This window comes from Narcine bancroftii, chromosome 4, assembly GCF_036971445.1.
Source record: "Narcine bancroftii isolate sNarBan1 chromosome 4, sNarBan1.hap1, whole genome shotgun sequence".
Taxonomy (NCBI): domain Eukaryota; kingdom Metazoa; phylum Chordata; class Chondrichthyes; order Torpediniformes; family Narcinidae; genus Narcine; species Narcine bancroftii.
The window spans coordinates 120,460,279-120,487,612 of NC_091472.1; the positions used below are offsets into that span (position 1 = coordinate 120,460,279).

Consider the following 27,334-nt stretch of genomic DNA (forward strand, 5'->3'; position numbering starts at 1 on the left):
TGATGGAGGCAAAATCATTGGGGAGATTTAAAGCAGAGGTTAATGGGTTCTTGATTAGTGAGGGTATCAAAAGTTATGTGGAGAAGCCAGGAGAATAGGGTTAAAAGGAAAAATGCATTAGGCATGATTTGAATTGTGGAGCAGACTCGATGGGCTGAATAGTCTGAACCCCTTCCTACGTCATGTGCATTTGCAGTCTCTTGTTACTCAAATTTTGTGGTTAGCTTCTCCAATCAAAGACACAGAATCTATTTGATTATCATTTCTTGTTTATTCCAGGTTTCCACATTTGTTGTGGAATGGTTCTGTCCTGAAAACCATGCTGGATATTCTTCAGACGCTTTCCCTTTCCCTCAGTGCGGTAAGAAGCAGAATGAATTGATGGCAGTGTTCTTGGAAGAACATTCTCATGATCAGAATAATTTATATTAAATGGATTCTACATTGCAGGATATTCACAAGGATCAACCTTTTTATGATATTCTGGATACCCCTTACAGGATCACTGTTCCTGACACCAATGAAGCCAGAGAGGTAAGGTCATAAACCATGGAACAGTACAGCACAGGGACAGAGCCTTAAGTCTCTGGGTGGAACATAGAGTGCCCTCAGTAATGTTTGGGACAAAGACACTTTCTTTTCTTTCTTTCTCCCTGTACTCCACAGTTTTAAATTTGTAATCAAATAATTCATATGTGATTAAATTGCACATTTCAGCTTTTATTTAAAGTTGTATATATTTTGGTTTGGCCATGTAGAAATTACAGCACTTTTTAATACATAGTCACCTCATTTCAGGGCACTGTAATATTTGGGACATTTTGCTTCACAGGTGTTTATGAGTACTTGGGTTCGTTTAATTGCTTCATTGATGCAGGTATAAGAGAACTAGGCTTGCTTCTAAGCTTTTGATTACCTTTGGAGTCTGTAGTTGCCATTTTTCAGCACGAGGATCAGAATTGTGTCAATGAAAGTCAATGAAGCCATTATGAGGCTAATGTTTGGGCAATATCTCTTCCTGTTTTATTCTTGTTGTAATGGATGAATAGGATTTTATTCTGATGTGCCTTACACAATAGCAGCATTTAACATAGACAAAGAAACATGAACACCTTCTAATTGTCTCATTTGATTTGGCCTTGCCCTATCACAGATATTCTTTTTGTCGTACTTTACTCCTATTTCCTGCGATTTAAATTTGTCTTCCTTGTCTTTCTTTCCCAGTCCTGACCAAGAGTTCCTAAACTGAAACATTAATTCTCTTTCCACAGATGGGATGAGGCAGGAACTAGCGAGAGTAAATTAGAAACAGATGTTGAAAGGAGAAAGCACAGATCGAAATTGGAAGAACTTTAGGGCTCACTTGTGCTGGGTTCAGGATAAGTTTGTCCCACTGGGACAAGAAAAAAATGGTAGGAAAAGGGAACCATGGTTGACGAAACAGGTGAGGCAGCTAGTTAAGAGGAATAAGGAAGCTTATGTTAGATATAGGAAGCAGGAAACAGGAAGGAGTTTTCATGCGTATGTGAAGAACAGAAGGCTGCTAAAGGATAAAGGAGGCAACGTGCCTGGAAGTGGATGAGGATGAGGTGTCCTAAATGAATACTTTGCTCCAGAATTCACAAGAGAAAAGGACCTTGATCAGGGTGAGGTCGGAATGGAACAGGCTTGTGTGCTGGACAGTGTTGAGATTAAGAAAGAGGAAGTATTGGATCTTCTTAAAAACATTAAGATGGATAGGTCCCTGGGGCCAGAAACTATATACCCCAGGTTGCTGTGGGAAGTGAGGGAAGAGATAGCTGGGGCAGTAGCTGTGATCTTTGGCTTCAGGAGAGGTGCCGGAGGATTGGAGAATTGCAAATGTAGTCTCCTCATTTAAAAAAAGTAATAGGAAGAATCCTGGGAAGTATAGATTGGTGAGTCTTACGTCAATGAGGTGCAAACTATTGGAGAGGATTCTTAAGGAAAGGATCTTTGAGCATTTGGAGAAATACCATCTACTCAAGGATAGTCAGCATGGCTTTGTGAAGGGAAGGTCGTGCCTCACGAACCTAATTGAGTTTTTTTGAGAAGGTAACAAAAGAAATGGTAAGGTGGTAGATATGGTCTACGTGCATTTTAGTATGCATTTAACAAGGTGTCCCTAACCCTAACCCTCTGAGACTCGTTCAGGAGGTCTTGAGGCATGGGATCCGTGTAACCTTAGCCGGGTGGATAAAAAAATTGGCTTGCAGGTAGAAAGCAGAGAGTAGTAATAGAAGGAAAGCATATTGCCTGGAGGTTAGTGACTAGTACCACATGGATCTGTTCTCTGACTCCTTTTTGTGATTCTAATAAATGACCTGGATGAAGAGGCAGAAGGCTGGGTCATTATGTTTGTGGATGACATGAAGGTCAGATGAGTTACGGATGGAGCTGAAGGTTGTCAAAGGTTACAAAAGGAAATAGACAGGATGCAGACTTGGGTGAAAAAATGGCAGTTCAATCTGGATAAGTGTGAGGTGATGCATTTTGGAAGGACAAACCAGAAGGCTGAGTACAGGGTTAATGGTCAGTTACTTAAGTGTGGATGAACAGAGGGACCTTGGGGTCCAAATCCATATATCCCTCAAGGTCGCTACACAGGTTGATAGGAAAGTTAAGAAGGTCAATGGGATGCTGTGCTTTATCAGTTGGAGGATTGAGTTCAGTAGAGAGGTCATGTTGCAGCCCTATAAATCTCTTAGACTTAGAGTATTGTGTTTAGTTTTGGTCAGCTCATTATACGAAAGACATGGAAGCTATGGAGAGGGTGCAGAGGAGATTTACCACGGTGTTGCCTGAACTGGAAAATAAGTCCTGTATGGCAAAGTTAGCAGAGTTGGTACTTTTTTCTTTGGCGCATAGAAGGATGAGAGGGAGACTTGATCGAGATCTACAAGATTATGAGAGGAATAGAGTAGAAAGCCATCGCCTGTTTCCCAGGGCAGGAATAGCTAACACCAAAGGATGGGAGTACAAAGTGGAGGGAGGGAAGTTTAGGGGAGACACAAGAGGTAATTGTTTTTTACACAGAGTTCTGGATGTCTGAAATGCCTTGCCAGGGATGGTGGTGGAGGCTGAAACATTAGGGGCATTTAAGAGACTCCTAGACAGGCAAATGGGTGGAATAAAAATAGAGGGTTATGAGGGGGGGAGGGTTTAATACTTTTTCTTAAGGAATATATGGGTCGGCACAACATTGATGACCGAAGAGTCTGCACTGTCCTGTAGTGTTTAATGTTTCTCTAGATGTTCCCTAACCTCCTAACCTGCTGAATATTACCCCAATTCTCTGATTTTATTTCCAATTCCTAGCATCTGCAGGTTCTGACAAAAATTCCTTTTTCATTCTGTCGTGCCTGCAGGGAAAAGGATATAGGTACTCTTGACAAAATCTCGAAACGGAAAAAATAACTTGTGTCTGCAGGAATGTATCCTTGCCACCAGAGGGAGCATTTTGACCTATAGCATCACTATTACATTGAGGACATCTTCCTGTGCTTTGATTGTCTATTTGACTATTCGTTGATTTGATGCTTGATGTTAATTTTCACTTGATCACATTGCAATTATTGATGAATGAGTCTTTATTAAACTTTTCATGGTGAATTTGGAATTGCATAATCCAATGCTTTGTCTATCTTCTTGTGTTTTGTGCTGTCCTTATTGTCACAAAAAGACGTGGAATGGGAATAATATATTTAAATTCCCTTTTGTAGCACTAACAGCTTCACAGTTGATGCATTTGAAGTTTGTGTAAATGCCAAAACAAAACATGTTAAGTGAGCAAAGAGAGGTCAGGCAGCATCCGTGGGAGAAGTGGTCAGCCAGTGTTTCGGGTTGGAATCTTTCATCGGGACTAAGGTGGGAAATGGATATAATAGGGTGAGGGAGAAGAAGCTGGGGTAGGGACAAAAAAGTCTCAAGTTATTGGATCGAGCATTGGCAAAGTGGTAACATGGGAACAGGGAGAGATCATTGGAAGAGGGGGAAGGTGAAAGAATAAAGAAGAGATGGAAACAGTGGAACCGGATGGATCTGAGGATTACCTAAAATTGGAAATTAAAATGGATGTTCATGACATTGGACTTCAGGCTGTCCAGGAGAAATATGGCGTGAGCTTCCTCGAGTTTATATTTGGCCTCACCCTGTCAATGATGAGATTGAGGACAGACTGTGGGAATGGTAAAGGAAATTGAAATGGTTGACAACTAGGAGTTCCAGCTTGGTGAAAACGTTTAGTCTCACCAATATAGAGGAGGCCAAATGGGGGCACCAAATGCAGAAGATCAGGTCAGACAATATGCTGATAAATCTCGTCCCTCCCTCACTTCCATCCAGGGCTACAGGTGAGGCAAAGGTTTGCACTTTCTGCACATAATGGAAAGTGCCTTAGGGGACGGAGATATGTGTGGGAAGAGAAGGGAGAAGGTCCTCTTCGTCAACCTCGTGCCTTTTTGAACGGAGTGAATGGTTGCTTCTCAGACTGGAGGCCTGTGACTAGTAGTGTGTCTCAGGGTTGGTTCTGGGACCATTGTTGTTTGTTGTACATATCAATGTTAATGTAGTAAATTAGATCAGGAAGTTTACTGATGACACAAAGATGGGAGGGGTTGTTGACAGCGAGGAAGATTTTCAAAGTTTGCAAAGGGATCTAGACCAACTAGGCAAATGGAGTTTAAAATGCAGACACTTGTGAAGTGATGCATTTTAGAAGGGCAAACCAAGGTTGAGCATATACAATAAATGATAGGGCACTTGGGAGCACAGAGGAGCAGGGAGATCTGGGAATACGGATACATGGTTCCCTGAAGGTGACGTCGTAGGTTGACAGGGCTGTAAAGAAAGCCTTTGGCATTTTAGCCTTTATTAATCAAAGTATTGAGTACAGGAATTCGGATGTTATGTTGAAGTTGTTTAAGATATTGGTGAGGCCAAATTTGGAATATTGTGTCCATTTTGGTTGCCTAACTATAGGAAGGATATCCATAAGATTGAAAGAGTGCAGAGAAGATTTACTAGAATGTTCCCGGGTCTTTGAGTTGTATTACAGGAAAAGATTAAACAGGTTAGGGCTTTATTCTTTGAGCGTAGAAGAATGAGGGAAGATTTGATATAGGTTTACAAAATTATGAGAGGTATAGACAGAGTGGATATGGGTAGGCTTTTTCCACTTAAATTGGGAGAGATAAATACGAGAGGTCATAGTTTTAAACTGAAAGGTTTAGGGGGAACATTAGGGGAAAGTTCTTCACTCGGAGGATGGTGGGAGTGTGAAATGAGCTGCCATCTGATGTGAATGTGGGATTGATCTTGTGTTTTAAGAACAAATTGGATAAATGTATGGATGGGAGAGGTCTGGAAGGTTATGGAATGGTGGCAGGTCAGTGGGACTAATGAAATGCTGGTTGGCACAGACTAGAAGAGCCAAATGGACTGTTTTCTGTGCTGTAATGTTCTATGGCTCGAACCAGAGAGACTGATTCTTTCAAAATGCAGATAGGGATGAGAAGGGGAAGATGTGGCCAGTGCTGGGATCGTGTCAGAAAGCAAGTTGGAGATCAAGAATCTGGTTGTGTGGTGCCAGGACAACAATCTTGCTTTCAATTTCAATAAGATTCCACCTGCATTGAATTCACCCATCGTTATTGAATGAAGATCTACCGGGACCAATGCCTGAAGAGGGCGTATATGGTTATATGTTTAAGTTGGCAGAAGTGTTGGAAGGTAACGTATTGGATGAGGAAGCTGGGGTGGAAAGTCTGTCCTTGTTCTGCCTGGGCAGAAGTTTGAGAAATGAAGATACAAACACATGATTAGATATGTAGGTGTATGTCAGAGATTCTACACGTGTACATTTAAAAGAAGATGCTAATCACCCTGGTATATTAATAACATGATTTTTAAAAGTTATTTTAGGTGATTGTATCTTTGAAGCAGTGAAACATGCAATGTGGGAGAAAGCAATTTGAATTGTATATTTAAAAAAAAATCCCTGCAATGCTGGAAATCTGAAATAAAAACAAAAGGCTCAACGGGTCAGGCAGCATTTGTGGAAAGAGGAATGTTAATGTTTCAGGTCAGAACCTTGCCGACCCTGCTAATGTTGGAAGGCACACTGCTTCCCAACTTTAGTAGGGTTGGCAAGGTTAGACATTGCTGTCTGACGTCAAACATTCTCTCTCCGCAGACACTGACTGTTTCCAGCTTTTTTTTTTGGACCATGTTTTATTGAACTGACTCCTTGCAGCTGTGTTTGATCTCAACACTTATATCTCTGTCCGTAACCCTGTGACTGTGTGATCCTCAAGTGGCTATCCAACTCTTTAGAGAATCAGTTCTGTGCTTCAGATTTAATGGCAGTCAATTAGTTAAAAGTTGAGACCTTTTCCTTCCCTCAGAGTATCGTCCGGGACTTTGCCGCTCGCTGTGGTGGGATACTACAGGAGGCAATGAAATGGGCTCCATCAGTCACCAAGTCCCACCTGCAGGTATGCTGTCAGAAGATTTGTCCTTGATTGTTGTACCTACACTGGATGGGCATCACTCATGAGGAGGTTTGCTCAGCAGGGTTTGGGGTGGGAGTCAGAGCACAAGGAGAGCATGTGGAAGGATTGAGGGGAAGGCAAGTCTGAAAGAAAGGACAGGCAGTATTAGATTTCAGGATTTCAACCTGAAAGTTGACCATCCCTCCATCTTCACAGGTGCTGCCTGATCTGCTGAGTTCCTCCAGCAGTTTGTTTTTTTGGCAAGTCTTCTTGTTCCTTAAAATATACTTGGGTCATTGAAGAGTGAAAAGAAGAAGGCAGAGGGCTGGAACTCGAGGGCCTGGGTTGAAGATGAGAGGGGAGAGATTTAAGAGGGAACAATTCTTTAACTCAGTGGGTGGTCCATATGTGGAATGAACTGCGAGAGGAAACTAGAAGTGGATAAGATTTTGACATAAGAAATTTGGATAGGCATATTAGATAGGAATGGCTTAGAAAAATGAGAAGCAAATGGGATTAGCCCAGAATGCCTTCTTGGTTGGCATGGATGAGTTGGGCTGAATGGCCTGTTCCTTAGTGAATGACTCTATGACACTCTTTCACACAAGGGTTGGTAGAAATTTGGGACTCCTTCTCATCTTTGCCCCATCCCTAAATTCCCAGAACCCTCTCAACACTAGTTTAAATTTAGGCGAACAGCATAGTAGCAGGCCCTTCTGGCCCACATGCCCTTGCCTCCAAAATATACCACCGACAATCCTGTTCATTTCAATGGAAATGATATACCATTTCAATGGTATCCAGAGATATGAATAAAAGATGAGCAGATAGTATTAAGATGCTCTGATGGTAAGATTATTGAATGATTGACAAGGCAGGCTTGAGGGGAAAATAGATCCCAGCTTTCTGGTGAAGTGCTCATGATTTTAATTAAGTGAATGCTGCCATCATGTGGCAGGCAAGAAAAAATGTGCCCATGCAGAAACTTCTAAGCACTTCTGTTAATAGATTTAGTACTTGTACCTTGAGTCATTATGGAATTATGCCATTCTAAAAATCACCCTTCAGTTTGGACAATTTTATTGTGTTTTAGGCTTGGAATTGACTTGAAGGATTGTCAGTATTATACCTCTTTTTTTCAGGAATATTTGAATAAGAACCAGAACTGGGTGTATGGTTTGTCTCAGCACACTGGGCTCGCGATGGCAACTGAGAGCATCTTGAACTTTGCAAGCTACAACAGACAGAACACCACTCTGGGGGTATGTACAGCAGGGCCAGAGTCAGTGATGAAGGAGCCAGCCAACCAAGTGATGACATGAGAAGAAGCCGATCCTAAAACTGTCTTCGTTTTCTCTTTCATCCCTGACTACCATTTGTTTTTTCAAGAATGATGAACAATTGTATTAATTAGCTGACTGCCCTTGCTTGAATTTTCAGAATTTTCCCCAAATCTATTCTCTCAGTTCAAATAAGAGCAGAATATCCTGCAGTCAGAAGGCCTAATTGTGCATGAGTCAACCCTCTCTATGATTCTACATTGGGAATGAATCATCACCAGCTGCTAGCAATAGAGTGACAAAGTATGGTAGGAGCTGGTGACCTTCATGTCAATCATTAGTCTTTGAAAGAGGTATCCAGTCTGTGACACTCTTCACCTTCCCCCCCCCACAAGATTTATTTCCCTTCAAGTACAGTAGTATCCAATTCCTGTTTAAAAATAATTATTGAATTGCTTTCACTTGAGTAGAGATTTCTAATTTAATATTTTCATTTAATTGTAATTTAGAGATTCAGCATGGTAACAGGCCCTTCTTGCCAAGAGCCCATGCTGCCCGAATACAGCCATTCAATTTGGAACGTGAGAGGAAACTAGAGTACAAACTCCTTACAGTGTCAGATTTGAGGAGTCATGTGATGGAGTAGTGGCCGGTAGGAGAATACCAGCCCTCTTCAGAAAAGAAGAAAAGAAAGTGAAGAAAAAGCAAAGCCCCAGATACACAAAACTCAGCAAATAAAAAGTAAAGGTGTGAAAAAAATGGCATCTAAGAAAGAAAAACCAAAAACAATGGGGAAAAAAGAAGGAAAGACGCTGGAAAAGAAAGGTGAAGGCCTTACCTACACGAAAAAGCAGGGACCAGCCGTGGAAAGAGGAGCCTGCTCCCCGAGGTTAGTGGAGACTCTGCAGGGTCACGACCTACCGACCTCGGGACTGCAAAAATGGCTCACTGAGCCAAACAGAGGTGCGCAACTGCGCACGACAAGGAGAACACCGACAGGAAGGGGAACCAGCTGTGGAGTGAAACTCCACAGCATGAACAGCTGAGGGATGCCCGACAGCAGGGCTCCCAGCTGGAAGATAAAGAAAGCAACGGGAAAGGGAGGGGTGAGAAAGAAAAACGGAAGCAGGAGACACAACAGATATCCAGCCCAGAAGAAGAGGAACAACATCAAGAAACCATGAAAAAAAAAATCCAACAAACTGAGACAAGCGGCTCAACAAGAAAGTCAGAAGAGACACAAATACAAGGAAGAGAAATAGAAGACACAAACCCAAGAGCAGACAGAAGAAGAAGAACACCAAGCTCTGCACAGAGGAATAGGAGGTAAAATGAATGAACAGTACATAGATAAAAAAAATTTTCAAGAACAAATGAAAGCATTAAAAGAATGGTTGACTCTAGAATTTAGTGAAATGAAAAGAAAAATGAAAAATACAGAAGAAAAAGTGAGTAAAATAGAGCTGGACATAACAGATGTAGGGAAAGGATTAGAAAATGTGGAAGAATGTGTAACGGCGGTAGAAATGGAAGTGAATGACTTAAAAAGAAAATTGGAAGAAATGACAAAAAAGTTAAAGAAACACAGGAGTTGTTAGCTCAGAAGATGGTTATAATGGAAAACTATAGTAGGCGAAACAATATAAAGATAGTGGGCCTTAAGGAAGATGAAGAAGGCAAAGATATGAAAGAATTTATAAAAGAATGGATCCCAAAAGTCCTGGGAATGCCAGAAATGCAGGAAGGAATGAAAATAGAAAGGGCACACAGAACATTAGCCCCGAAACCACAGTCACAACAAAAACCAAGATCTGTTTTGGTAAAATTTCTGAGATACACGACAAGAGAAAATATATTGGAGAAGGCATTGAATAAAATTAGAGAAGACAAAAAAACCACTGGAGTACAAAGGTCAAAAAAAAATATTCTACCCAGACATAAGTTTTGAGCTCCTCAAGAAGAAGAAGGAGTTTAACACAGCAAAATCGATCCTATGGAAAAAAGGCTATAAATTTATGTTAAAATATCCAGCGGTGCTTAAAATAGCTATCCCGGGGGAGCAAAACAGACTGTTCTCAGATCCAGAGAAAGCACGAGAATTTGCAGAACGCCTGCAAGACAGAAAGAGAGATGAAGAGATATAACAAGAACAAAGAACAACAACAAACTATATATAAAGATGTAAAAATAATGTATAAGTAAGAACTAAAGGAGGGAAGAAAAGGGAAGTAAGGGAGAAAGGGGGGAATAAAAGGAGGGGTTTTAAAAAAAAGAAAAAGAGAAGAAAAGAGGGGGAGGTTTGTTGTAATGTGAAGATAGGTCTTCTGGAGGGGGTTGGGTGGGAGAGAATAACAGTCACTGCGAAATCAGTTGACACTTGCGAACGGGTTCGCAGTCCGAATGGAGAGGGGAGTTGTGGTTGCCTGGCAAGGGACAGGGGGAGACTCAGAGATGGGGGTGGACACTTGGGGTTAAGGGAATTTTAGATGTGGGAGTGGTTGAAGTATTTTATGTTTTAGAAGTGTTGTCATACAGTGAGTTCAAAAAAAGAAAACTGAGAAATGAAAATGGCGAAAAGGGAAAAGGTGGTGATGAGGAAGTGGAAATTAAATGTAAACAGAGTATGAGACGGCCATGTTGAACTATATGACTATAAATATTAACGGAATACATAACCAAATCAAAAGGAAGAGGCTATTAAATTTACTGAAAAAAAGAAAAAATAGATATAGCATTCGTGCAGGAAACCCATCTAACTGAAGTGGAACATAATAAATTAAGGAGAGCCTGTTTCCGCTCCGTAAATGGTTATATGGTTATGGTTATATGAGAGACTGGGTAGGGCACGTAACGGCAGCATCATATAACTCAAAAGCCAGAGGAGTAGCTATATTAATCAATAAAAATGTACCAATCAAAATAGAGGAGGAAATAATAGATCCAGCAGGGAGATATGTAATGATAAAATGTCAGATATATTCAGAACTCTGGAATTTGGTCAATATATATGCTCCTAATGAAAAGGATCAAAAGTTTATGCAAGATTTTTTTTGAAGATTGCAGATACGCAGGGGAATATATTGTTAGGAGGGGACTTTAACTTTAATTTGGATTCAAAGATGGATAAAACTGGACAAAAGACTAGCAGAAAAAACAAAGTAACCAAATTTATGGTTAAATCAATGCAGGAAATGCAACTTTTGGATATATGGAGGAGTCAACACCCAAAGGAGAAGGAATACTCATATTATTTGAGTAGACATAAAACATACTCAAGGATTGACCTGTTCCTGTTGTCAACCCATATCTAAGGGAGAGTTAGAAAAACAGAATATAAAGCTAGATTGTTATCTGATCACTCACCCCTGTTATTAGCAATAGAACTGGAGGACATCCCACCAAGAACATAGAGATGGAGATTAAACTCCATGCTACTTAAAAGACAGGAACTTGGAGAATTTATTGAGCGCCAAATTAAAATGTACTTTGAAATAAATACGGAATCAGTGAAAGATAAATTTGTATTATGAGATGCAATGAAAGCATTCATTAGAGGGCAGATAATAAGTTATGTAACTAAGATGAAAAAGGACTACAATCGGGAAATAGAACGGCTGGAAAGGGAAATAGTAAGTACAGAAAAAGAACTAGCAACAAGGGAAGATACAACAAAAAGAAGAGAATTGGCGGACAGTGTCAGATTTGAATCTGGGTCTCCCGTGCTGTAATAATGTTGCACTAATCTCTACGCTTACTGTGCCACCCTTTCTAGGCCATTGTAACTCTATTTTAAAAGAAAAACTTTCACACTCCCCTCAACATTTTTTTTGCCAGCTTCCTTGAATCATTACTTTTTCTCCTGCCACTGGAAACCGTTTCCTCCCTGCATTTTTAATGCACTCTTACAGTTATCTCCTTATCCTTGGGAGGGATGCAAAATCTTCCTTTATTTGGTTTAAACTTAATGATTTAGCAACATTAAAACTTCATTTTTAAAAAAATTTTTGGTTTCAGGCCAATGTTTGCATCCTCACTGGAGAGATACCATTATTTTGTGTTTTCCACTATTATTGGAATGGAGTTGTGTATGTAGACTGGAATTTTGCTGCAGATATCCTAGACAAATATTTAATTTAAAGGTATATAATGGTGACACCTACTGAGGGAATGAATTGGCACAGTCCCACTTGCAAAACAAAATATCACTGCACTGGTTTGAAGTGGATTAACATATGCAATTCAACTTAAACGTGGTTTCCATTTTAGTTACAATGTCTTCTTTTTAATTGGAATGATAACAGATGGTGGTACAAAATGTATTTTGGGAACTCTGTGCATATGTGTTAGGATCTCTTGTCAATGATCTGTTGTCTGATGGCTAATGTTCTGAAATCCTAGTGTAGAATGTACTAAAATAACATACTGGAAATACAAAAGAAATTGTCCATATGAATAATTATGTATCCTAAATCTGTGGCAGTACGATTAGCGTAACACTGTTACAGCTCCAGCGATCGGACCAGAGTTTGAATCCGGTGCTGCCTGTATGGAGTTTGTATGTTCTCCCTGTGTTTGTGTGGGTTTCCTCCAGGTGCTCTGATTTCCTCCCACCCTTCAAAGTGTACAGGGGGTTGTAAGTCAATTGGGTGTAATCGGGCAGTGTGGGCTTGAGGGCCAAAAGGGCCTGTACCACACTGTATGTCTAAATTTAAAATATAAAATTTAAATAAAAATTTTAAAAATTAAAATACTTTGTGAAAGGTTGATAAGCAGCACAACATGAAATAGTGTAGGATTCTAGATTACTATCACGTTCCACAAACTAATTATTTATTATCTAAGATTTTTAAAATTACAATAATTTAAGTATTTAAAAGGGATATTTTCTCTAACAAATTTCCCTTTAAAACAAACTGCTGGAAGAGTTCTGTGGGTCATGACCTCCTGAATTCTTCCATCAGTTTTTTGCTCCAAATTACCAACATCCGCAGTGTCCAAAATTCAAATTCAGGATGCAGCAAGGTAACAGGTCCTTTTGGCCCATGAACCTGCACCACCCATTTCCTTTTCAGTCTTCTACTGATGTATCTTTTATTTAAAATGGAAGTTTTACTTGAATTTATAAATTCTACCCAGATTCAATTTTAGGCCAATACATCATCACTAAGTATTTGTCATGCAGAATTGTCAGGGAATACTAAATAAATTGTCCCCCTGAATAATATTATCCTATTTGCTCACCTAAAGCAATTGTAATATCCGCCATGTTCTGTGCAATTATCTGCAGACTACTCAGCTAAATGAAAGGCCTGCATGCGTGAAGAAGGACTATTCCAATTTCATGTCTTCCCTCAACCTTCGCAATCGCTCTGCAGGAGAGGTAAGTTTAGCTTTTTACCCTAAATTTTTTGCTGCTCTGAATTTCAGGAATCCAGAGTTAAGATGGACAATTGCTTCCTACTCATTCCCACCCAACATTACAACTATTCACTAAAAATGACATTTGTAGCATTCACTCATGGTTTCTTTAGAGTGATCTCAAATTGAATTGTATCACCTGGCATGCAATGGATTGCTTGGCAAAGTTTCATGTTCATTGCATGCAATCCAATGGGGCAGGTGAAATAACCTCTTACTTGAGGTTAGTGAAATGTTAGTGCCAACAGTGGAGCATGGGAACTTAAAATGCCTGATTAATTCCTTCCTGGTGTTGGATTTTTAATCTTCTATTGATGAAGAGGTGCGATGGACAGATGCATGTGGATGAGAGGAAGTTTTTTTTTAAACCAAAAGTAGACTTTATTCACAATAAATTAATTACAAAAACTGTTAATCATCTATTTTCACCCTTGGTGTCGTATCCATACATTTCCATCATTGTACATTATTACATTAATTTTCCACCACTTTGGGTACTTTGTCGTTACTTCCCTCCCCCTACCCCCCCCCCCCCTCATTATTTAAGGGGTTTCACCTCAGTCTCAGCTGCTCATTGTGGATGCCTCTTTATGATGCTTCTCACTGTGATCATCTGGGGTAGATTGGAAGGACCTCTAGGCCTATTCCAGTCCTTTTGAGTGTACTGGTTTCTGTTCATAACATGGTAACTGGTCAGTCTGTATACTTTGTTGTTTGGTTGAAGGTTAATGTCGGGTGAGATAGTCGTGCATTGCTCTTCTCTGTTTAGAACATTGTCACGGGGTATTTTGCATCTGAGATTATCTCAACAGTGTGGTGTCTTTGGGAAGTGAGGCATTATTATCCACATGACACCTTGTCAGCCGAGAATATGTGCTAGTGGGATGAGAACCATGCCAATGTGATACTGGGCCTGGCTGATAGAAATATTCTCCTCAAACATATGTGAGGTATAGAACATGACAGCTGTTCAACAGATTTTCCAACTACCTTGAGTTACACATAAATAATGGCAATTTGTGAAATAGTACAATGTAAAGATCCCTACAAAACTATAACTCCTGATAACAGTCAGGACTTGCACTAAAAAAGACAAATAGTTTTAAACAAAGTAGGATAACTGACGACATAGACTTACTTTCTATGAATTACTTTAAATTCAAATGGCTTATCAAGTTCCAAGTTTTGGAGTATTTCGATGTCTCCTTTCTCTCTGCAGGTAGCAGGAATGATTCAGTTCTCTGAAGCAACTGGTTGGCAATCTGACCTCAACAAAATCATGATTAAAAAACTGAACGATGCACTGGAATCAGACGAGACTGATGCATACACGCAATCCATGTTCAATCTCACAGCTTTGCTCATCCGAAGAGAGGGTGAGAGGATTATAAAGAAATGCATGTTCCTTCACAAAATGTAGATCCCTCGATTCTAGAAGTTCTAATGAACTCTTTTATGTACATGTTAGAGGAAGTCATAAGTGTATTCATAAGGCTTGGGCATCACATTTTACAGTGGTAGTATTTTGCAATTGAATTGCATAGATGTCAAAAGGCAAAAACCATTGAAGGTTTAGAAGCATTAAATCAAAGTACGAGGGTTGATATTCATGAAATGTCCTCTCATTAAATGGAATAGTAGTTGCAGGTTGTATTCCATGGCTGCAATTCTATTTCATTGCCTTCGTTGCACTGTTATGACTATATTGCACATTAGCAACTGAGGATGAATTTCTTTTGCTAATGCCTTGCACCTCCACAGCAGAGATCAACATATTATTTTTCTCTTTGGATTGTCCTGTAGCTGAAGATGAATAACAATAGTGTAAAGCTTTAATATAGGACTACAGTTAAAGACCTACATCTTTGCAGCTCAGCTGTTTTGTAATGAGATACTGTGAAACCAGCCACCGTTGTCACTCAGTAATTTATGATCCTTGCAAAATAAGGAGTTAAGGAGCATTGAAACTGGGAGGGGGATGTAAACAATTTAAATTAAAGAGGTTAAATGAAAAGCATACTTTTTTTAAAATTTGAACGCTCAAAATGTAATGGGGAGCTTCACCTTACTAAAGTGAACTTGAGAGCCAGCCATCTTCCTCCTTGTAAATCAATAAGATTGGCACTTCAAGCTACGCACTATCATTATTTAATAGTGTATCTGTACAATAGATGAGCTTGCAATAGTGATGTACTGCAGCCTCCAAGGTTCAATTTGACTTGATGCTGCCATTTAACAGAGCTTGTGATTACTTGTGTAGCTGTTTAATTTACAAAGGAACTGTGGATGGAGGTTTCTTGATCAATAATCGCACCAAAATGTGGCACATTGGTTATAAACTGCATATTTGTCACAAATGTTTCTTGCCACTTAAAGGCCTTGTACTTCCTTTCAAATTGAAAGGAATAATTAGATTTCATGATGGAGGAAAATGTTCTGTTTACTGAGTTTTTCTGCCTTGCTGCAGTTTGTGATCCTCAGCTCCTTCACCATCTTTGCTGGGCCCCTCTGCGGATGTTCACAGCCATGGGCATGGAAACTGCTGCAGCCTGCTGGGAGTGGCTATTGGCTGCAAAGAATGGCATAGAAGTGCCGGTCAGTATTGCAACTTCAATAAAACTAAGTTGCTCCAATTAAACCTATAATCAATGCAATTTACATGTTGATGCGTAGAAGTTGCCAAGAACTTTGAGTAAAAAAAGTTGTTGAAAGACTTGGGTGAGAGTGGAGAGATTTAAGAACGATCTGAGGGGCCACCTTCTAACTCAGTGGGTGGTCCATATATGGAACCAGCTATCAGAAGAAACTATAGAAGTTACAATGTTCAAAAAAGATTTGGATGGATATTTGAAAGAAAAGGCATACAAGGAAATGGACTAAATGCAAGAAAATGGGTTTAGTCAGCGTGAACCAGTTGACTTGAAGGGCCTGTTCAGTGTTGTGTGATTCTATCACTTTATAACTGGTTTCTAGGTTTATACCTACATGTTTATTAGACATTATTTTAATTTTGGGATATCATAGATCCTAAGATAGCCCAAAAGTTCAATTCTTGGAAAAAATAATCCACAGATGCTGGGATGCTGAAGTCTTGGGGCAATTTACAGGGCAGAGAGGAAGGTTTATTGCATTGCCTTTGATCTTTTCTATGTGACTTTTCAATTGTCTTGATCCATTTATCTTTAGAGTGGCAAAGCTACATTCATTGCAGTGAAAATGTGGCTTGAAATGTTGGTTTCAAAATGTGTATTATATTTTATTTTGTGCAGACAAAATCTGATTGGGAGTTTAAAAGTTAAAAGTTTTCTGCAAGAAGGTTTTGAATTAGTATAACTTGTATCATTTAGAAGTATGTTACCAGTTCTACAGTGGCATGGTGATGAAGGAATCAGTGATTAGTTGTTACAAGTTCAAGGTTCTTGTATTGTCATATACTCAAAATTGTGCAACAATTTCAATTCCACACCCACACCGACATCTATCTATGGCTCATGCACTGCCAAACCAAGGCCACCTACAAATTGGAAGAGCAACACCTAGTGTTCGGTTTGGCCATTCTCCAAACAGTTTCTGTTCGGCCCTTCCCCTATCTCCTTCTCTTCCCCATCTCTCTTGTCTCCTATTCTGCAGCTCTCCTCCCCTTTCCTCCATTCAGTGAGCTGTCCCCTCCACCTATCACCTCATCTTTTTACTCTTCTGCCCTTCCACCCATATCCATCGTACCTGTGGGCCTTTGCTCCTTCCCCCACCATTTTATTCAGACACTTGCCTGCTTTTGGCTCATATCTTGATGAAGGACTCAGCCCCGAAAATGTGGTTGTGTGTCTTTATTTTTACTACATAAAGAATGTTGCATGACAAGCCAAGTTTCTTCAACATTTTTAATTTTAAATTTAAATTTAGACCTACAACATGAGCCCGTGCCGCCCAATTTACATCCAATTGGCCTACACCCCCAGAATGTTCTTGAAGGGTGGGAGGAAATCACAGCACCTGGAGAAAGCCCACACAGACATGGGGAGAACGTACAAACTCCTTGTAGTTTTTGTGTAAACTAACCACAGTAACTGAAGACTTTTTTGTTAAACCACACAAAATGTATTTTCCTTTGTTAATCCTGTTTTTTAAAAAAAAAATCTGCAAAGGCACCATTAATCCAGCACAGATGTCAAGATGAGAAAGAGAAACAAAATGGAGTCCTTTCAGAGATGCTGAGTGCTCCCTCCTTCAATGCTGCCACCTCCTGCGCCCCTGTAATCATCTGGCCTCCTGTTTAGTCCAGTGGTGGCCTTGAGCTCAGGGCATCAAAGGGACCCATCAAGGCTCTGGTTCCGAATCTCTGATGTGATCAGCTCCAGTGGCCTTTAGGGAGCCCTGCCTCACATATCTCATGCTGACGCCTGGTACTCTGAAGCCATTTGTCATGAATAGGTATGTTATCTTTGTCCCCAGTGGATCATAGCTAAATGTAAGGCAAAGCAAATTATCTAGGAGGTTCCTGCAGGTTTTGCAGTGGATGCCAGAATTAGCATCAACCGCATTGGAGAAAGGAGAATGCTTTTTATTTTCCTTTAGTTGTTGCTATTAAGTTACATCAGGCATGCTTTCTTGGTGCCAGTGACACGTTGATGCGTAGAAGTTGCCAAGAACTTTTGAGTAAAAAAAAGTTGTTGAAAGACAAGTGTACCTGTCCCCATTTTTACCAGCTTTGTCTGTAGATCCATTACCTCAATGCTTCCGTCTATTCTTGGTTACTTCTGGGCGTAGGGAGCAAGTTTCTCTGGTCTTAAGTGCATTAGACTCTTATTGGCCCAATCATTGGTGACAAGGAGGAGCACCTTCTGTTCTGACTGTTATTGTTTGCAGTTCATGCGGGAGATGGTTGGAGCCTGGCAAATGACAGTGCAGCAGAAATTTGGCCTCTTCTCTGAAGAGAAGAGAGAAGCTGATCCCTTGGCAGCGTCTGAGGAGAGCCAGCCCATGCCCTGTCCACCAGAAGTTACACCCCACCACATCTGGATCGAGGCAAGTACCAAACTGTTTAACTTTAAGGTGAAAGCAGCAAACATTTAAAGGGGATTTGTTTGATAAGTTTTTTTGCATAGAGTGTGATAGATACCTGGATTAGAGAATGTGTCTTGTGATGCAAGGCTAACAGCTTGCTTTTCTCTTTGGAGTGAGGAAGGATAAGAGGTGACTTCATAGAGGTCTTCAAGATTATGAGAGGCAACAGATAGGGTGGATAGCCAACACCTTTTGCCTGGGGAGAACACCAGTTGCCACCTGTGCAAAGAGAGGGGAGGAAAATTTAGGGGAGATGACAGGGGTAATTCTGAGGGTGCCTGGAATGCATTGCTCGGGATGGTGGTGGACGCTGGTACAAAAGGGACATGTAAAAGACTCTTAGACAGGAACATGAATGTAAGAAAAATAAAGGGTTATGGGTGTGAGATAGGGAAGCTTTTTGTTGAGTAGGTTATTTTGGTCTGCACAACATCGTTGACTGAATGGCCTGTATTCTATGTTTTTCTCTTTGGCTTGGCTTCACGGATGAAGATTTATGGAGGGGTAAAGTCCACGTCAGCTGCAGGCTCGTTTGTGGCTGACAAGTCCGATGCGGGACGGGCAGACACGGTTGCAGCGGTTGCAAGGGAAAATTGGTTGGTTGGGGTTGGGTGTTGGGTTTTTCCTCCTTTGTCTTTTGACAGTGAGGTGGGCTCTGTGGTCTTCTTCAAAGGAGGTTGCTGCCCGCTGAACTGTGAGGTGCCAAGATGCACGGTTCTATGTAGTGTTACATGTAAGGTACATACTGACTCTTGGTGAACACAAGATGGCACTTGTTAAAAGTTGCAAGACATTCTTGAGAACTACAACATTTTCTAACTGATGGATATTCCATTCCATTTTTATTCAAGGTTGCCAAAATCCTCATCCCTCCCCAAATTCTCCTTCTCTAAATGGCTGTAAACCTGTCTTGTGGAGAGGCTGTGGATGTAATCTATTTAGATTTTCAAAAGGCTTTCGATAAGGTGTCGCATATTAGGCTGCTTAATAAAATTAGGGCCCGTGGAATTACAGGGAAGTTATTAAACTGGATAGAAGAGTGGTTGATAGGCAGGAAGCAAAGGGTTGAAATTAAGGGTTCCTGTTCTGGATGGCTGCCTGTAACTAGTGGTGTTCCACAGGGGTCTGTATTGGGGCTGCTGTTGTTCACAATTTATATTAATGATTTGGATTGTGGTTTGAATGGTTTTGTGGCCAAATTTGCGGATGACACCAAGATAGGTGGTGGAGTAGGAAGTGTAGCGGAAACCATAAAGTTGCAGAATGATATAGACAGATTGGGAGACTGGGCAAAATTATGGCAGATGAGATTTAACATAGAGAAATGTACGGTTGTACATTTTGGCAGTGGAAACAAACAGGCAGAATACTATTTGGATGGGGTGAAAATTCAGACCTCGGATGTGCAAAGGGACCTGGGTGTCCTTGTGCAGGGAAACCTAAAAGTAAATGACCAGGTGAAATTGGTAGTGAAGAAAGCGAATGCTATGTTGGCCTTCATTTCAAGAGGAATCGTGTATAAGAGTAAAGAGGTGTTGATGAGGCTCTGTGGGGCACTGGTGTGACCTCATTTGGAGTACTGTGTGCAGTTTTGGACGCCTTATCTTAGAAAGGATGTGATGTTGTTGGAGAGGGTGCAGAGGAGATTTACTTGGATGATTCCCGGAATGCAAGGGCTAACGTACGAGGAGCGTTTGGCATCTCTTGGGTTGTATTCATTGGACTATAGGAGAATGAGAGGAGATCTCATAGAGGCATTTCGTATTTTGAAAAGTTTAGATCGGGTGGATGCGGGTAAGATGCTTCCCTTGGTGGGTGAATCGAGGACAAGGGGTCATCGTCTGAAAATTAGAAGTTATCCATATAAAACAGAGATTAGGAAGAACTTCTTTAGTCAGAGGGTCGTGGATCTGTGGAACTCGCTGCCGCATACAGCAGTGGAAGCCAGATCACATTAGTGAGGGCATCAAGGGATATGGGGAAAAGGCTGGAAATTGGAACTAATGTGGAGTAGCTTAGTGTAGATTTACAGTACAGATTCGATGGGACCAGTGCCCTGCTTCTGTTCCTTTGTCTTACGATCTAAAGCTGGATGAATAAAATTGCAGCTCTGCCATATTTTATCACTCTGGGACATCACAAGAGGGAATGTGAAGTGCTGTGTGGCAAAATTACAAAAGGCTGGTAGCTTGCTGGATATCCATATGTTTATGTTTAACCTTGAACAGAAAGCCAAGCTGTACAAAACCAACATGAAATGGCTGCGTATAATCAAAGGGTAGTGTCCTGTGGTTTGGCTGTCGAGCTATTAGAAAATTGTTGATATTCTATAAACTCCAAGGTAGCCATTATATCAAAGCAAGTCATGAATATTGACTTCACTTACTCTGGACATTCATAATGCCAATGACACTATATCATTCTTAAATAATATATCCATGTTTTTTGTATTAAATGCAGTTCACTTTTGTACTCCTCTATCAGAATGGAAAGCTGTTGCGAAGAATCTAATGCATTGTGTTTTGTTAACTGTTCTTTACAATTACCACAAGTGTGTTTATTATGCTTTTTTGGCACCATTTCTTTAGTTTCTGGTCCAAAGATTTGAGATTGCCAAATACTGCAGTGCAGACCAAGTGGAGATTTTTGGAAGTCTCCTGCATCGTTCTCTCTCCCTGAATGTTGGAGGATCAAAGGGACCTTTGAACAGACACGTGGCTGCCATTGGGCCAAGGTTCAAGTATGTACACTGCAACTACTGTGATAAATTACACATTAAAATGTATGGAGCACACAATAATGTCATATTAACAAGCTGCTGAAGTTCTTTCAGATCTAAATATGCAGCTAATAGAGCAGCTGCTTCCTAGCTCCAGTGATCGAGATTCAGTCCTTATTTGTGTGGAGCTTACAGGATCTCCTTGTGAATTTTCACTGGGCACTCCCATTTCCTCCCACATTCCAAACACTTGTCGTTGGTAGATTATATTACATTGAACATTACAGCACAGAACAGACCCTTCAGCCCACTCTGTTGTGTCGACCTTTATAAACTTACTCTGTAACAATCTAATCTGTTCCTATCTCATACGGAAAACACTCTAGTTTTCTTACTTCTATGTACCTATGTAAGGGACTTTTAAATGTTCCTATTATACCAATTTCCTCCATCATCACCAGACATGCCATGTGCCTTCTTAACCGCCCCATCAACTTGCTCAGCAACTTTGAGGAATATATGGACTCAGACCCCAAGATATCTCTGTTCCTCCACATCGTTAAAAATCCTGCTGTTAATCACGTACCCCGCTTTCAAGTTCTACCTTCCAAAGTGCATCATTTCACACTTAACTGGATTAAACTCCATCTACCACTTCTCTGCCCAACTCTGCATCCTGTCTATAACCTGTTTTAATCTACGACAACCTTCTACATTATCCACAGCACCCCAACTTTTGTATTTCTGCAAATTTCCCCAACCTAGGTAGATGGTAGAATCTGGAAGGAGTTGATGGGAATGTGGGGAAAATAAAATAGGAAAGGGGTTAATGGATGCCTGTTGGGCACCACAGTCTCAGTTGGGTAAGAGGCAACTTACCCTGTTTCCATACTATGATTCTCGACACCAGCCACCTGAATTGTTCAATTTGCAATTGAGTGAATAGAAAGGACTCTTACTGTATTTTTCCCCAGTGTCTTCAATTAACATCTTCTGATTGAAGAAACTGGCACTCCAGTGTTCTTTCAACACCATGTTCGGACCAGCTACTAAGCATCAGAATCCAGTGTTGCCTGATTTTCCTCCCAAAATATTTTATTTCCATCCAGCCTCACCATCCCAGCTGTCTTCCCTTCATCATTGTGCAAATGGTCCCAGTCTCTCCTTGCAACTTTCCAGAGCACCAGAGTGGATGCTAGTTACTCAATTGTATTATTGTCTTTCAATACAATTGTATGCTTTAAATATGTCAGGAATATTTTTGGAGGATGAAGCATGTTACAAAAAGAATGAACTGGCCACTGAATTCTCACAGATCTAATTACTTAAATCTTTGCTTCTCTAGGTTATTGACACTTGGTCTTGCTTTGTTACATGCTGATGTAATTTCCAATGCCACAATTCGAAATGTGCTGAGAGAAAAGGTCTATTCCACTGCCTTTGACTATTTTAGGTAAATATACAGTATATGTATTGCTCTGGTAGTTTGTTTCTCTGTGATCCTCTAAAAGTAGCCCAGTTTTATTCTTCTAATTATTTCAGCGTTGCACCTAAATATCCAACACAGGATGAGAAGAGACTGCGGGAAGATATCAGTATCATGATCAAGTTTTGGACAGCCATGTTCTCCGATAAGAAGTACCTCAATGCAAACCAATTGGTTCCTTCAGGTAAGGAATAAATTAAAAACTGGTCTAATCACAAATACTATAGATGACCTTGAAGTGTCAGGCATGGAAGTGAAAGAGGTAATTGGCAGGCTACAAAATAAGGTAGAATGAAGAAATACAGTACAACTCCGATTATCTAAAATGGTAAGGAGCGGGCCTATTTTGGATAAACATTATTTTCGGAGAACTGATCGTTGTTTAAAAACAACCCAATAACAACAGCAAATCATTTGTAACAGTGTGTGAACAACAAACAGCAAGGTAAGGCTTATGTAAGCATTAAAATAATGTTTAATTCTCACCAAAAAAAAGCAGGCCACCGCCGATCACCAACACTTCCATACCAAGGCCCTGCTCCTGCCCGGGAGCCCGACTTTCCCAGTCAGTTCGGCTCCGAAAAAATTTTAGATAAATGAGGACATCTGATTTGTTTCAGATATCCTCATTTATCTAAATTTTTTTTTAAATATGGATAACTGAGGATTTTGGAGAAAGAAATTTCAGATAATCAGAGTGTACTGTAATTGGAGAATTAGAGGCAGTAGTCATGATTTTAATTTGTGTGTATTTAAAACATGGGGTTGGTAGGAGAATGAGGATGAGAGGAAACATCAGCCATGATTCAAATGATAAAACAGACTCAAGGGGCAGAATAGTGTAATTCTGCTCCGACACCTTATGATCTTGTGTTTTAGAGCTGTAAATTTGATCAAGATGCTCTTTTATTGAAAAATTTTTTTGAATATTTTATTTTTGTTTGTTTTTCCAAAAATATACATAGTAACATTTTAAACACAACAAACCCCACCCCCCACCTCATACATACAGATCCATTCACCATCAGAGCTTACATATATTTTAAGTATATAGAGTACAGTTGGGGTCTGTATATATAATAGTTACTTTTATACCCTTTTTTGTTTCTTTTTATTACTGTATTTGGGCCCCTTGTGGTCCAGGTATGGCTGCCAGACCTTTACAAAAGTTTCATATTTATTCTTTGTTATATGTGATTTTTTTTAACATTTCCACAGTCCATCGTGCTACGAGTAGAGGGAGTCAGACTTCCAAGTGATCACGATACATTTTTTTTCCTATTTTTATAAAAGAGGTTTAATATTTGGTCAATTGGTCACATTTCTATGAAATTACCTAATGGACGTGGCTCCGGGTTGCCTGTGAAGGCCACTCCTGTTATCCTGGTTAATTTTTCTGCGATTTCTTGCCAAAATGGCCTCACTTTCACACATAACCATGTGGCATATAAAAAAGTTCCCGTCTCAAAGACCCACATCTGAAGCACATCTCTGCGATTTCGGCTTTTGATCTGTGTAACTTTTGTGGGGTAAGATATAATTGGTGTAAATAAACTATACTGAACCAGTCCATATCTTGCATTTATGATTGATGTCATGCTGTCCTCACACCAATCTGACCAACTTCTTTTTGAAATCACCACACCCAAGTCCAACTCCCGTCTTTCCCTTGACCTCGACAACCCTGGTTTCACTTTTATTGAAATTAAATAGTACTTTTAGATGAAAGTAGATAAAAATTCATTTGTATCTCCCATCATTCTATTTTGGGTGAATTGTTTAAATTATAATAGACCTTTTCTTTGTGCTTCTCTGAAGGGGAAAAAAAAAAGCAAAACTGGAATTTAAACTTTTGAGGAAACCTCTGCCATCAGCAATGACAAGTGTAAAGACGTGTGGTTGAAATGCTGCCCCAATGCTAATTGATATCCTGATTGAGGACTGAATTTTTACAGTGCAAACTAAAGTACTTAGTCTAATTATAGACCCCAAGAGAAAAACACAGAGGTGAATGTTGGCTGCACTGAGCTCATTCTTTCTGCAGATTATGTACAAACTGGCTAATCAAAGAATGTGGCCATCAGAGAACAGCAAAATGAGCCACCCTCTCTCCCTAAACTACAACAAATCCATTTCATTTTTACCCACACATGGCCATTTGCCTTCCTGAGCTCATAGCTAGAGCACTAGCAGGAAATATTGACTCCATAACACTTGATAATCTCTATTTGTGCTTCATTTATAAGTCTTAATCTCTCTTCAGCACAGCTCCACTGTTTGGAAATCCTTCTCAACTCTTCCATCTCTTACCTCTCCTAAGATCCACCTCTTCTGCCATTCATTTGATCCCTCTTCAAAATGCATCTTGTTTTAATGCAGCATCGGTTTTCTTTTTGCCTGTGTATCTATAGTCCTGTGGGATATGTTTAAACATTAAAAGCATTATATAAATAGGCATCATTAATCAGACGTCCAACCAGCTCTTTCATCCAAGTACATGCCCATTCCATGCTAATTCATGAACAAAGAAAATGATTTTATCATAAAATGCTGTATTTCTCTATTTGGTCTTGAGGCACTTAAGCAGCATGCCATTGTATTATCAATTACAGAATAATTTAAAAAGTAATCTAGGGCATGCTTAAACTCAATCATTTTATCCCCTAACTAATTTAATTTTGTAAGCTTGCATTAATAAGCAAAAGGATCTATAATATGATTATCTCCAACTACTTCACTTCCCCCTCTCTCTCTCTCTTTCTCTCGCTCTCTCTCTCTCTCTCTCTCTCTCTCTCTCTCTCTCTCTCTCTCTCTCTACTTCTCCCACCTTCCTCTCTTGATCTCCTAATCCTCCATCCTGGTCCCTGCTCTGCTCCTTTGTGCTTTCTCCCACTTTGAACCCCATCCTTTCTAGCCCTCCTTTTCCCCTGTCCAGCTACAACTCCACCTCCTTCACCACGCCTGTAGAGTCCAGTGATGTCTACCACGTACCACTAATCTTTAAATCAGCTAGGTTTGATGTGTAACGGCTATATCATCCTTACAAATTTTTTTTTTAATCTGCCCAATATTCTTTCTTTCCTAAATAGACCACAAGATAAAGATAAAACTGTTTAAATAAGGTCCCAAAAATTCTCAAATTTGTCAAGGGGTAGAGCGTTTTTCTCAATTTTTGATGCTACTTTTGTGTTTGATGTTCTCCATTGATATAAAATTAACTTGTATATTTGTGTTCAATTAACACAAAAAGCATTTGGTACCTTTCTGAAGTATTCCTGCCTAGTTCTTATTGAAGCCCCATCATTAAGGAAGTTGATCAGGTACTAATTCATTTAATGCAAGATTAATTTTCCCGTCATATTTCATGCATGTGATGTTATGAACATACCAGCAGATTGGATCAAGTCTGTGACACATGAGTTTTATTTTAAAATTTCAATTAAACAAGAGGTACATAAAGCTGAAAATTGAGTGATCCCTGGGCCATTATTTTATATTTTGTGTTCTGGGGTTGGTTAGTGTCGAGGTTAGCGCAACGCGATTACAGCATTAGCCACCTGAGATCAAATCCAGCACTGTCTTTAAAGAGTTTGTATGTTCTCCCTGTGTCTCTGTGGGTTTCCTCCAGGTGCTCTGGCTTCCTGTCAGTTAATTGGGTGTAATTGCGTGGCATGGGCTCAAGGGCCATGTCTAAATTTAAAATTCTCCCACTCAAGTCATTTTATTTTATTAAAAATTTCATTGCCAGCAGCAATAAGCCCAAAGTAAAATATGTCTTCACTGCTAATCTTCAGTCATGGTCATTTTGTCCCTTTACTTGGCATCACATGCACCGTGAAGGATGATGATCCCTGTATCAGGGGATAGGGTGAAATCTTTGGGCTGGGAGTTGTCAGTCAGGTTTTCATACATATTCATTGGTTGTTGATCATTTTTAAAAGCAAGGATGCTAAGTTTCATTATTGTTATTTTGGTGACTCAGACTTTGCATTAAAGCAAACATATTCCATTTTTGAAGCAATTATGTTTAGCTCCGGGCAGTTCCTTGTGTGCTGCATGGCAATCATTAGACTTCAACAGACCTTTTGTATCTTGGTGCTTGACAGAAGGAGGAGCATTTTAAAGTTTGCTGATCAATGGCCTAATTGTGAAATTTTCCCCAGGACAACTCTGATTTTCAAAGGATAAATGGGAGATGCATCAAGAGAAGCTGCATTGTTCCTTGTAGCCTGATTCCAATGTAGACCATTATGATAATTGAAAGTTTGTCAGAGATATAAATACAATGTACCGATGCAATTAAAGTATTACTTGCTGCCAGCTTCCTAGTTACGTAAAACACAATAAAAACAAGTTAGATATAATTTTAAATTTTATTTACAACACAGCAGAAGCTGCTTCCGGCCATTAAAACCCATCCCACCCAATTAACGTACAACCTGTACATTTTGGACAGTTGTAGGAAACCAGAGCACCTGGGGAAAACCCACACAGGTAATGAGGAGAATGTAAAAACTCCTCACAGATAGTGCCGGATAAGAACCTGGGTTGCTAGCTCTGTAATAGCAACACGCTAATTGTTAATACATGAGAAGCCACAAAGAGAAAGACTGTAAATATGAGGAAGAGAAAAGAAAATAAACAATAATAAATATTTATAAATGCCACAGTCAAGTCAAGTTCATTGTCATCTGACGCAGCACCTAAATAGCCTGAATACACCTGAGATTGTCTGATTGTGGAAGCTAAGCAGGACTAGTCAGTACTTGAAGGGGAGGCCACCTAAGAACACCAGGTGCTGTAGGTTTCTGTGATGGGCGCTGGACAAAGTGGTGACTCTATGTCTGCCTTACAGTTG

The 27,334-nt window shown here is 40.0% G+C and overlaps 1 protein-coding gene across 4 annotated transcripts in view; it reads left to right on the plus strand.

Annotated features, from left to right (window-relative positions):
* pi4kab (phosphatidylinositol 4-kinase, catalytic, alpha b) overlaps nt 1-27,334 on the plus strand; it is a 162,684-nt gene that overhangs the window by 82,036 nt on the left and 53,314 nt on the right. For all 4 annotated transcript variants that reach the window (XM_069932626.1, XM_069932623.1, XM_069932624.1 and 1 more), the window contains 11 exons: nt 280-361; nt 451-534; nt 6,423-6,512; nt 7,652-7,771; nt 13,077-13,169; nt 14,427-14,583; nt 15,675-15,802; nt 18,074-18,232; nt 20,860-21,011; nt 22,336-22,443; nt 22,533-22,660. In XM_069932626.1, coding sequence (XP_069788727.1) covers nt 280-361; nt 451-534; nt 6,423-6,512; nt 7,652-7,771; nt 13,077-13,169; nt 14,427-14,583; nt 15,675-15,802; nt 18,074-18,232; nt 20,860-21,011; nt 22,336-22,443; nt 22,533-22,660 — 1,301 coding nt within the window. The remainder of the gene's footprint in view (nt 1-279; nt 362-450; nt 535-6,422; nt 6,513-7,651; nt 7,772-13,076; nt 13,170-14,426; nt 14,584-15,674; nt 15,803-18,073; nt 18,233-20,859; nt 21,012-22,335; nt 22,444-22,532; nt 22,661-27,334) is intronic.